Below are 13,174 nucleotides of genomic sequence, written 5' to 3' on the forward strand. Positions count from 1 at the left end.
TGGGCTCAAATGAGAGAGCCTGCCACAGTATCTAAGGTGGAGAAGACCCCGTTTGAATCATACCACCCATATGGTGGCTTGCAACTCTTTGTAACTCCAGTTCTAGATCTGATGCCCTCTTCTGGCCTCCACAGGCACCTGTCTCAACAAACCAAAACCAACAAAACAACTCTATAAACAGAAAAACAAAAAAACTATCATTTTACACAGATTCACAAATAATAACAACAATCACTGAGACGTCCAGTTACCTCTTCATAATACATTGCTGCTATTTCAAACTTCTCATTGACTTCTGCCTCAAACGCAAAGAGTCGGAGCTGCTCGTTGCTTGTCTGAATGGTTGAGGTACTGCTTGGGACATCATCCGGGACGGCCTTGTCATTGAGATCATAACAAACAAAATAAACAACTACATGTGGAGGTCTTTATAAGAATAAACTGGGGCTGGAGAGATAGCTAAGTGGTTAAGAGCACTGACTGCTCTTCCAGAGATCCTGAGTTCAATTCCCAGCAATCACATGGTGGCTCACAACCATCTGTAATGGAGATCTGATGCACTTTTCTAGTGTGTGTCTGAAGACAGTTGTAGTGTACTCATATAAATTAAAAAAACAAGTAAATAAAAAATAAACTGGATATGGGATATAGTCATAGCATAAATGAAACATAAATATTGTGTGTGTGTGTGTGTGTGTGTGTGTGTGTGTGTGTGTGTGTGCATGTGCGCCTGTGCATGCGTGAGCACACTCATGTATAATGGAAGGAGTGAGCTTGTCCTGAATTCCCTCTGTAGACCATGCAGGTATTTACCTTTACTTTCCAATCCTCCTGCCTCAGCCTCCAGTGTTATTGGTACTTCATGCCTGCAACTACAGGGCCAGCTTCCATCCTTTCAATAACGATTTCTTTCATAGAGGTAATAGAAAGGCTAACCATACTAGGCACTTGGGAGGTAGAGGCAAAAGGATCCGTTCAAGGCCATCTTTGGCTACCTAGCAAGTTCAGGGCTAGCCTATGTGAAACGTCAAAAGGAAGAAGGAGAGGCATTAGGCAAGCAACCCTTAATGTCTCAAACGCATTGGAGACTGAATCTAGGACCTTGCATATGCCTGGGAAATGATTCCACTGAGCTACGTTCCCAGTCTAAACCCTCAACTTTTTTTTTATAAACTATTTTCTTTTTTATAACTTTAAAAAAATATTATGTGTATTGGTGTTTTGCCTGCACACTTGTCTGTGTGAGGGTTAGGGACAGTTGTGAGCTGCCATGTGGGTGCTGGGAACAGAACCCAGGTCCTCTGAAAAAAAATAATCAGTGCTCTTAACTGCTAAGCCATCTCTCTAGCTACTAACCCTCAAGTGTTAGTGCCCCATCTAAGCTGTTTCTCACCGTGCTGTCCCTGTGGTCTCAGATGAAGAGTCACCCAAGGTTTCTTTCCTCCTTTTTAAGGCTAATCTTCCCATCTCAAGCCTCGCTCTCTCAGTTCTCCACCTAGGTCTTTCTGACTGCATTTCCTCTCTTTAATTAATTTTCTTGTTTGTTTTCTTTGAGACAGGCTCTCTCCCCCTCACCCATGATAGGCTGAAAAGAACACTGTAGCCTAGGTAAGCCTGGAACTCACTGTGAAGCCTAAGCTGGCCTCCACTCATGGCTATCCCCCTGCCTCACTCGGCATCACGGGTGCTGGTGTCACCACGCCCCATCCTTCACTTGGTTTTAACTTTTCCACTTTGCCCACTTTATTTGCCAAACCCATTTTCATGCTTGCTTTAAAGAGAGCAGCCTTGTAATTTCTAGATTCTATGTTCCTTTGTCCAGCTTCTTGAATGTATATTATTTCCGATCAACATATTTACTCCTCAATTAATTTTAGTTTGAATCTTCTCAGTGTAAATGTAAATGAAAACTTTCCCATGGAAAGTTTGACAATAATCTCCTTATTGTTAGATCCAACAAAATTCTCCAGACGTGTTTTTCTTCAGTTCCTAAGTATTGGACAATGTGCATCTGTTTTCTTTTTAATTCTTTCTCCTTGGCTCCAGCAACCCCACACTCCTGCTTCCTGAAGTTTCATTTGCTCCCTTGTCATCTCTTCCGCTCACCCATCCCTTCACGGACACTTCCTAGGCATCTACTGCCAGAGCCCCTGGTCTTTCCTCACATTTCTTTTCAGGCAGCTGTGTCTCCGGCCACATGGCTCCTCAAACCTCATCTCTAGCTCAAACTGCTCTCTCTTAAGCAAAGGCCCACTGGTGCTGATGTTTAAAAATAAACCCAGTATCTCCCTCTGTCCCCCACAACTACTCATGCTCTGCTCTGTTCCTTAGTCACCAAGCCCTAAATTTAAGAACACTTGACTCGGGCTGGTGAGATGGCTCAGTGGGTAAGAGCACCCGACTGCTCTTCCGAAGGTCCAGAGTTCAAATCCCAGCAACCACATGGTGGCCCACAACCATCCACAACGAGATCTGGCGCCCTCTTCTGGAGTGTCTGAAGACAGCTACAGTGTACTTATATATAATAAATAAATAAATCTTTAAACACTTGACTCAGGGCTGGAGAGATGGTTCTGAAGTTAAGAGCACTGGCTGGTCTAGCAAAGGACCTGGGTTCAGTTCCCAGCACCCACATGGTTGAAGCTCACAACCACCTGTGGCACAGTTTCAGGGGACCTGATGCCCTCTTCTGGCCTCCATGGGCACTACATATCATAGTAAACATACATATGTGCAGGCAATATAATATAAAATGAAAATAAATCCTTTGAAAGAGAATCCTTAACTCTTCTTCCCTTGGTATATAATAACCAGACAACATCACCAGCGTCACCTCAAAGCCAGCTTCTGTAACTGCTACCAGTGCTTTTCAGTAAAAAGTATTAATCTAATCAAACTATATCCCAGTATGATTTAACTCCTGTTAATAGGGAAAAGGGGGAAAAGTTTAAATTAAAAAAAAAGTTTATGTGTATGGGTATTTTGCCTACTAATACCTGTGCACCACATGTGTGCCTGGTGCCCATGGATACCAGGAGAGGGCATCAGGTTCACCTGGATATGGAGTTATGGATGCTTGTGAACCACCATGTAGGTGCTAGGAGTTGAACCCAGGTCCTCTGGAAGAGCATCCTGCGCTCTCAACAGTTGCTTAGCTATTCCTCTGACCCTGGAATTTGTCTTTGTGAAGCATTCAAGGCCTCTCCTCCACCCTCCCAAAGCTCTCATCAGGAATGGCGGTCCAGCATCAAGTCCTGATTCTCCAACTGTAGACAGCTTCTGCATCTACTCCTGAACTCTGCGGCTTATACAGAAATGTGTATGCTGCGTTCCTGAGCTCCTAAGCCTGGTGACTCACCTGGTGACCCAATGCCCTCAAACACCTCCACCTGGAGATGTTTGCAGCTTTGAAGGCCCAGCTCAAGGTCCAGCTCCTTTATGAAGCCTTCCCTGAGAGGTCCCAGCATTGCACAAAGCTCAGGCCCGCCCCTGTAGAGACATACCTCCAGCAAAGTAGCAAAGACCTCATCTGTGTCTCGAGTCTGACTTCTCTACTACACCAAACGTTCCTGGGACTGAGGGCAGCAAACAATTCCTATCTCATGTCAACTGTCAAGAGCTTTCCAAACAAATCATATGAAATCATACATGCCAGCCACGCCTATGCCCAAGCAGGACTGCCCTAATCCTATAGCATTGTGTTCTCCTCTCTCACCCATTCCAAGAAGACCGAAGCATGTGAGGAAATGTCAGGAAAGAAAGACTGTAGTGAAGAAAGAGAAGATGACAGACAGAGGCCGTGAGGTGCCTTGGCTGCTTAGAGAGTTGCTTTTGTCACACCAAGTGACAATTAACTACCTGCAGGAATGCAGAAAAGCAGGTGAGACGCAAGCATGCAGACAGGCCCAGACTCATGGGTACAAAGCAGTCAGTGGTCACTAAAATGCACGGCCGGAGCTGGCAAGGGAGCTCAGTGGGTAAAGGAACCTGCTGCCAATCCTAATGACTTCAATCTGGTCCCTGGGAAGGAGGGACCTGGACAAGTGCACGGTGGCACACAAAATAAATGAAATGCAATTTAAAAATGTAAACGCATATCTTAATTGCTACCATCATTTTTACAGTAGCAGTTCAAACATGCCTTTTCAAATATCCGAAGATACAGTTTTTCCTTATTTTTATTATCCTGAAGAAGAATTGAGACTTGTGCACATTCAGAAAATAATGTTTCATTTTATGATTTCCATAGCTTTTATTTAACAATTCTGTCACATTAAAAATCTTTTATTCTTCGTGTGTGTGTGTGTGTGTGTGTGTGTGCATGCATGTCTTGTCTGAGGCCAGATGAGGGTACAGTTATGAGCCACCATGTGGATGCTGGGATCAAAGTCGTGTCCTCTGGAAGAGCAATCAGTCCAGTCCCATGTCATGTTCTTTAAAGCTGGAGAACTAATCTTTCTAGGAAACTGAACGAGCATGTCCCTTCCCCTCCAAACAGACTGTCAGAACAGTCCCTGTACAGAACAGACTACTTCATTCATGTTTGTTGAATAAAGGAAGAAAATGAGCAAAGAAGGAAGAATGTTTAGAAAGAAGCCCTGCTGCCCTCCGAGGGGGTGGACGCTCAGCTGTAAGCACCTACCTGGTTCAGGGCCACATGCATTTGATCTACCAAGAACACATACAGCTCACTGATAAATGTCTGCAGTTCCTCCTGGCTTTCGAATGCTGTTGTCTTCAAGTATTTCTCTCTCACAATCTTTACGACAGCATGCTGCAAGACATACACATTCCCTTCTGATGCTGCCGTTCAGCAGTGTACTGACGCCCAGGTCTTTAGGGCTTCTGATACCGGACTCAGCAGGACCTCAAGTGATGGTCAGTTACTTCCCTGTTAACTGTGAGGCTCTCCATGGACTAACAGCTCCCCAGTCAGCACGTTGTGAATGGATTTATGTATTTAATGACAGTTTCACTATGTAGCCCAGGCTGACCTGGAATGCACTTTGCAGCCCACGGTGCTCTTCAACGCTCATCTCCTGCCTCTGTCTCCCAAGCGCTAGTTTTAAAGACACGTTCCTCAGGCCTGGGTTGTAAGAAATTCTTTTTGAGATTTTGCAACATCACTAGCAGAGGAATGACAGTGCCCAGACCATGTGAAGAAGGTCATAGAGCTGAAATAACCTTGAGAAATAACTGTGAGTTGTGTCTTGCTCAGCAGCCGTGCGGTGTCATGGAGAAAGAAAGGTCTGTGAGGCTAGAGAATAGAATTCTGGTTTAAACACTGTAACTGTACCACTTCACCTATTCTTTGCTTGTATGTTTGTTTTGTTTTGTTTTGCTTTGTTTTGTTTTGTTTGTGCTTTTGGGACAATCTCCCCACCCCACCTCTCTAGTCCTGGCTGTCCTGAATTACCTTCTGTAGACCAGGCTGGCCTCAAGGTCAGAGATTCTCCTGCCTCTGCCCTCCATGTGCTGGGATTAAAAGAGTGCATCACCATCAGCCAGCGTCAGCTATTCTATTTTGGTACCCCAGTTTCCTTATTTGTTAAGTAAATACATAGTTCCAGTCTTGCCACCATATTTCAGATGGTGACTGAGAAGCTGAACAAGGGAAAAAGAAGTAGAAGTTTGAAATTACATAAAACTGTACAGGGGCCCATTGTATAATTCAAGACAGCCAAGGTTGTACGGCCAGACTTTGTCTAAAAAACAAAATTATACAAATACAGTAGTCTGGCTGAAGCTGCAGGCCATTAACCAAGGCCAATTCCAGTTTGGAAACAAGTGGAAAATTCCAGAAACGAACAATTCATAAGCTTTAAGTTGGTCAGTGTTCTGGGTAGATGTAGAGGTCTCACACTGTCCAGCTCTTTGGATCTGAAGTGCCCTCTGCTTAGCATTTCATACTGTATAGGATACCAAGCACTAAGCACTCAATAGACAAGTTATCAGACTGACAGCCAAGGTTCCATATCATGTGTGTTCAATAGTCCCTACTGAACAGAATAAAGACACCAAAGCACCAGCGATGAATGATGCCAGTTTGGATACACCAAATAGAAGCCATAAAGTGCTTCCTTTGAGTGAAAAAAAAATCATAGGCACATACGCAGGGAAAAGTATACAAGCTTCAGTATTATCCACAGCTTAAAGCCATTTATGTATTTCTATTTTATGTGTATAGATACTTTGCCTGCATATATGTCTGTGCGCATGTATGCCTGATGCCCAGAGAGGTCAGAAGAGGTTATCAGATTCCCTGAGATTATAGTTACAGATGACTGTGAGCCTCCAAGAGAGTGCTTAGTTCTCTGGAAGAACAGCCAGTGTTCTTAACTGCTGAGCTATCTCTCTAGCTGCTTATTCACAGTTCTGAACATCTACTGGGGATCTTAGAACACATACACCATAGATATAGGGAGAATCAGTATGTTGGGTATGGCCTGACAGCTGCAGTTTCTTTTCCCCTCACTAAGTCAGGTTATATACTAAACACCATCATATCAATAATCATAATAATCCCATGTGATATTACTTCTTACTGCTCAAAAATAACTCATCCCCAAAACTAAAAAAAAGTTCTGAACATAAATACTAGCCATTACCATTTTAAAAGACCAGAATTATTTTGTTTGTTTGTTTGTTTGTTTTTGTTTGGACAAGATCTCATCATAGCCCAGAACCCAGGCTCGCCTCAGACTTGTTATGTAGCCAAGGCTGGCCTTGAACTCCTGACCCTTCACCTGCTGGGAGCTGGGATTACAGATGTGCAGCACCGGTTCTCCACTCTCACTCTGCAGACAAAGGGGCTTGAGTGAGGGATGGGGAAAATCAGCTATAGTGCCAAGAACATAACCTCTGCTAGTGGAGGGGGTGGAGTTTGCTCTCAAGTCCAGCCCAGCCTCAAGTGAGGATTGGGTCTCACAGGCTCTCATTTGGAATAAACACATAGCATCCGAGACTGCAGGAGCAGATCACTTTCTGACATTCTGTCCCAGAGCACCTAGCCAAGCTGAAATTACTGAGCGTGTGTGTGTGTGTGTGTGTGTGTGTGTGTGTGTGTGTGTCGGGGGGAGGGGTGTGCCACCGGCTGATAGAATACTTAAAGAAATGCATGCTCCACCTTGAGCTGTTCTTTGAAAGCAAAGTACTTTCCAGAGCAATTGAGCTCATAGTTGAGCTGGCACTTCCGCTCCTCCATGGTCTCGCTGTCTACGTCACTCTCCAGTTTAGGCCCTTGCTTGCCAAACATGCGGTAGTATTCGTTGAGAATGGCTCTAGAAATGCTCTTGATCTGCGTGTGGTAGTCACTCACAGCCTGAGAAAACAACCAAGGACCAGCAGTGAACAGATCGTGGACTAAAAGTCCCCAACCAGGTTAGCACCACACACACACACACACACACACACACACACACACACACACACACACACTTGGTTGCACCTCAGGAAGCCACACTGAAGAGCTTGTGTTGCCTTCAAATGCATTGTTACCCAAGTTTCGCCCTGGCATTAACACCTGCCTTCTGAGCGCCCCCTGTCCGTCGGGTGAGAGGTGGCCTCGGGGGTATCATTTCCTTGACCCTGTATCAGGAAAAGGAACAAACACAACAAAAGCTTGATTATCTGCAGGCCTGTGTTCTTTCCTATCTCCCCAGAGTCTGTGTGGGGGAGATCTGAGGTCTATCTCCCTACTGCATTGGAGGATTTGAGTTTTCTCACATAAAACCCTAGATCTGAACCCTAGGACAGTATATGAGACGGTACTGATTTGGGACTGGCTTTATCCTCACACTTTTTTTTTTTTTAAGTATTGGCTCTGGACTAAGGGTTAGAAAATAATGGGTATCCGTGTGTTTCCGAAGTCCACAGACTTGGAAAACTAAGCTTTCTTTCCACCTAGGATGAAACATGGTTTTGTTTTTGTTTATTTTGTTTTTAAGATTTATTTATTTTTATTTATAGGAGTACACTGTAGCTGAGGGCATCAGATCCCATTACAGATGGTTGTGAGCCATCATGTGGTTGCTGGGAATTGAACTCAGGACCTCTGGAAGAGCAGCCAGTGCTCTTAGTCACTTAGCCATCTCTCCAGCCTCATCTCTCTATAGCTTTTCTCTATAAAGCAATACATGCCAAGATCCTTACCTTTTCTTTCTAGGGAATCTTAAATGAATCTACAAGGAGGACCAGGCATGGTGCTGTGCACTGTGACCCTGCACTTGGAAGATGGAAGCAGGAGAACCAGGAGTTTAAGGTTAGCTTCATCCATATGGCAAGTTTGAGGTCAGTCTGGGCTTCTCCAGCCCTCGTCTCAAAAAAAAAACAAAGCAGAATAAAGCACAAGAAAGAACCTCGTTCTTCTATCTCCAAGGGATGAGTTCGGCAGCTCCCGTCCCTTAGATTCAGAATCCTATCCAAAACTTTGGTACGACCTTGAGATCCTCAATTGGGCAAGTTTAACTTTCCTTTGATAGGACCTAAATAATTGTATAGGACTGTTAGTGATTAGTAACTTTAACCTTATTTATCCTAATAGACAATAGTAAAGATTTTAAAGACTTGGAATGATGTGTAACTAAGTATCTCCTTCCAGCTTTGTTAGCCTCCTACCATCCTCTCTGAAAATAATATTATTAATTTTTTCAAAATATATGGTGAGTTCCTACTGTCTATCAGGAGCTTTTCTGGGCCTGGGGATGGAGCTAAATAAACAACACAAGACTCTTGTCTTCACGGGGTTTACATTCTGGTAGGGAAAGAAAACTATTAACGTAAATATGGTAGTAGCATGTGCCAGAGGAAATGATGTGGGGAGACAGAGCTGTGTTGGAGCTCAGGCTTCACCAGGGAAGGCTTCACTGAGGGCATCTGGGCAAAGGCCCAAGGGAAGAGAAAGGGAAAGTCATGTGAGGTTCAAGAGAGGGTTATGTCAGGCAAAGCAGCCGCTAGCGTAAAGCTTGCTGCAGATGCAAGCTTAGTATTTGGCAAATGCCTTTAATCCCAGCACTCAGGAGGCACTGTGAGTTCAAGGGCAGCCTGGCCTACATAGTGAGACTCTGTCTCAAAAGCAAAACAAACTATCCAAATTAATAAAATCAGAAATGAAAAGGGAGACATAACAATGAAATATATCTTAAAATAATTATTCTGTTTGTTGAATGTTAACAGTTGAATATTCTAAAATTATGTTCTACAAAAAAAAGCAAAACAAACAAGAATAACAAAAAATGAGTTTTACATGTGAGGAAAAGCAAAGATCGTAGTATGGTTGGACTGGAGGGTGGTATGGGCCTTCGTAAGGACCTTACTCAGGGTGTGATGAAGTTCCACTGGTAGTTTCAGAGCAGAGGGGTCCTATGGGCTGACCTTCATTCTAATGTAACCATATTATAGTGCTCAATTAATGAGCTGGGGACACGGTTCAGTGGCGAAGAGTGTTTACTGTGCAAGCCAGAAGACCCGAGTTTGAGTCCCATCTCATATGTAGAAGCACCACCATACAAAAGCCAGGTGTCGGGGCATGACTCACCTGCAGGCGGAGGGGTGGGCATGGGAGCAGTTTAGTTAAAATGTGAAGTTCCATGTTGAGTGAAAAAAAAATCCATCTCAAAAACACTAAGGTGAGTCATGGAGATGACTCGGGGATAAAGGCATTTGCAAAGTTGAAACCTAAGTTCCATCCCTAGGCCTAGGTAAAGGGGGAACAAGGACGCCAACTCTACAGAGCTGTAATCTGACCATACATGCAACATGGAGTGTACACACACTACCACCACCACAGTAACAATTAAAACTTAAAAAAAAAAACAAGGTGAAAGTGATTGAAGAAGGCTGCTCTCTGGCCTCCACACATGTACATGAGTAAGTACACATACACACACATGTGCATACAGACATGTACAGCACAAACACACAGCACACACATGAATGTGTATGCCCATACACACATGTACATATATTAGTTTACAATGCAAACACACACACACACACATGCACACACTACACATGCATACAGGCAAAATACTCATAAAATGACATTGCTGGGCAGTGGTGGTGCACACCTTTAATCCCAGGACTCAGGAGGCAGGAAAGGTATATCTCTATGAGTTTGAAGCCAGTTTGGCCTATAGAGTGAGTTTCAGGACAGCCAGGCCTACACACACACACACACACACACACACACACACACACACACACACACAAAACCCTTATCTTGAAAACCCAAACAAATAAACAAACAAAATTAAAAACAACAAAAAAATGGCAAACCTTTAGCAAGACCTACTAAGAAAATAAATAAATAAATACAGAGATTTTTAAAAAAGATATGAGAACACTTTGGAACATTATATACCAACAAAGTTAGATTGCTGCTGAAATAGTAACACATAAACAAAGTGATAGTGCAGTTAACACAGTTTTCAAGAACTCCATGTGTGGATATGTGATGCATGCGCTTGAACGTGTCGTCTATGGCCTTAAAGCAACTCCCAGACAGACAGCACAGTGTGAAAATACTTCCAGACAGTGGGAATTTGCGTGTTTTATACTTTCTTGCTCATGTCAAAAAAAAAATGTAATGACATTCCCAATGAAGAAACAATACCGGAGTGAACTCTATCTGTAACAGAGACAACAATACTGTTGCTTAGGACAGGGAAATTACATTATGGGGAAAAAATGAGTGGCCTCTTCTTCATTCCTAAACAGTACCAAACAGGAGAATAAGCGCCCTGCACCTTCTGGCCAGTTCCTCCGGCATCCGCTTTGGAACCAGGGCTTTGTCCAGCTGGATCTCCAAGACGATGTATGTTCCCGCTTCTATATATTGCTGCAAAGACATGATTACTTGTTAATCTCATAAAAAGGCAGCAATGAAATATTTGTAGTAACATCAGATACTACTTACAATACACTGAGTAAAAGTATGAAACTGTGGTTCAAATATTTTACATGGGACAATAATTCGAAAGGAATTGTAGCAATAGTGGTTAGCTCATTGAAGAAAGCGTTTCCATAGCTGTTCTTGGAAATTTCTACTCTACTGACTCCCATTGAACATACTTTTTTAAAAATTGTACTTATTTTCTTTTTTGAGACAAGGTTTTATTATGTAGCCTTGGTTGGCCTGGCACTCTCTATGTGAACCAGGGCCTTGAACTCACAGAGGTCCTCTTGCCTCCTCAGTGCACACCACCATGCCTGGTAAACTCATTCATACCTCTATTGGAACTATTTTAAATGCATGTCACTCTTTCCTCTGCACAGAAAAACAAAACAAAATCAAACCAGTTTAATTCTGGAAGGAGCTTAACCACCGTCTAGTGCAAACTCACTTTGAGGTCTCAGTGAAGAAGCTTGCCCAAGGTCGTAGATTACTCCTAACCAAGCACGTGCGGTAACTCAAGTCTCACCTCTAGCATTTTCCAAGGAAGCTGTGTTACTCAGTGAGAGTCTGCGAGAGTTTAGTTTCTGAAATGATGAAGGTACTTACCTGTCCTTCAAGGTTGTGGCTCAGGGGGGCTTCACTTTCCAAAGGGGTGTCTGAGCTCTGTGATTTTATACTAGGCGCTTGCTGAAACAAAAAGAAACCTCAGAGTGTGGATTGTTTCATGGCCTTCATAGTAGTGGGGACAATAAGACACAAAATACATCACTACAATGTCCCAGACAGGAAATGAGTGCAAACGTCTGTACATACGGTCTCCAGCCTACCAGCTCTCCAAGCCGAGGCCGTCCTTCTGGGTCCTTGTCTTTCCCTGGTTTCTCTTCTTTCAGATTCTTGGAGAGGGGTTTGGACAGTGGAGAATTAAGTCCCCCGGCTTTATTATTTTGGACCAAATGGTGCCCAGTGTCCCTGAATAAGCTGAACAAGCACTTGGTCTGAAAAGAAGCAAGCAAAGCAAGTGAACAATGACTGAGTTATAGGTAAGAGGCCTGCCCCACAGGGGGACAGCGTCTCAGATCCTTTCATCAGCCAGCACAGAGCCCTGACGACCCTCGCTGGGCCCCTCCCTTACAGAGCACATAGAGTCACCACTGGAAATGAGCTGCCTGCCTGGTATGCAATGTGGCAGCTGCACTTGATTCTGCTAGCACAGCTGTAGGCATCAGAAAGGTTTCCTCCTCGAAACATAATTCTGAATTACCTCAAGTAAAATAGCTCATTTATATACAAGAAACAATATTTGTCTAAGTGCTACTATTAAATATAACTGGAAGAATAAGGTAAGCTTAAAGTGAGTGATAAAACCTTCGTATGTATAGTTCAAATCACAGCTGATTTTTGTCATGTTTTCTAGGGGAAAGTAACCCCCTGTAAAATTTAACAATAAAAATGCATTACGCAATCATTGCAAGAACAGTTATTTTTTTGATAATAAAGTTATGGAAGATCCACCATTCATTTGCATACCAAGTGAGTAGCACACTCTTCTTTTAAAATAGAAATCAACTGGTCAGTAGTGGCACATGCCTTTATTCCCAGCACTTGGAAGGCAGAGGCAGGCAAATCTCTGAGTTCAAGGCCAACCTGGTCTACAGAGAGAGTTCCAGGCCAGCCAAAGTTACACAGAGTAACCCTATCTAGAAAATAACCATACATACATACATACATACATATCAGATTTATAGGAATTTATCATTAAAGTAACTTAAACCCCTTTGATCTACAATGGTGTAATGCCTGCAAGATATACTAAGGCAATGCTGACACAAAGCTTGTGGGAGTAACCAACCAACAACTGATTGGACGTAAGGCCACTCCCTGAGATAAAACCTATACCTGGCACTGCTTGGTGACCAAGAACTAGAGACTAGATAGCCCAGGACCTAGGGTAAAAACAAATAATACTGATCTAAAAACAGAAAGGGGAAACCCCTAAAAGCATAGTGATAAAGTGGCTCTAAGGACACTCTGCTCTCCTCGTGGATCAGTGCCTTGCACAGCCATCGTCAGAGAAGTTCCTCCTGCAGAAGATGAGAACAAATGCAGAGACCCTCAGTCAGCCATTACACAGAGAGTGAGAGACCTTGGTATGCTCAGCCCTAAATGAGAAGTCTCCATCAAATCCCTCTCCTCGGGGCTCAGGGAACCTGGCAGAAGAGGAGGCACAAAGAGTATATTATATGTAAGAGCCAGAGGTGATGGCACACCAAGAAAACCAGG

General features: G+C 43.5%; 1 protein-coding gene across 7 annotated transcripts in view; it reads right to left on the bottom strand.

Annotated features, from left to right (window-relative positions):
- Nucleotides 1-13,174, bottom strand: part of Cfap70 (cilia and flagella associated protein 70) — a 60,561-nt gene that overhangs the window by 16,785 nt on the left and 30,602 nt on the right. For 6 of the 7 annotated variants that reach the window (XM_021182102.3, XM_021182103.3, XM_021182104.3 and 3 more), the window contains exons 11-17: nt 11,722-11,889; nt 11,501-11,581; nt 10,746-10,837; nt 7,527-7,587; nt 7,127-7,321; nt 4,643-4,774; nt 252-377 (exon numbers count right to left, since the gene is read on the bottom strand). In XM_021182102.3, coding sequence (XP_021037761.1) covers nt 252-377; nt 4,643-4,774; nt 7,127-7,321; nt 7,527-7,587; nt 10,746-10,837; nt 11,501-11,581; nt 11,722-11,889 — 855 coding nt within the window. The remainder of the gene's footprint in view (nt 1-251; nt 378-4,642; nt 4,775-7,126; nt 7,322-7,526; nt 7,588-10,745; nt 10,838-11,500; nt 11,582-11,721; nt 11,890-13,174) is intronic. The other variant, XM_085828396.1, reaches the window with a different exon arrangement.

This window comes from Mus caroli, unplaced genomic scaffold (genome assembly GCF_978045245.1).
Source record: "Mus caroli unplaced genomic scaffold, Mus_caroli_1 scaffold_12, whole genome shotgun sequence".
Lineage (NCBI taxonomy): Eukaryota > Metazoa > Chordata > Mammalia > Rodentia > Muridae > Mus > Mus caroli.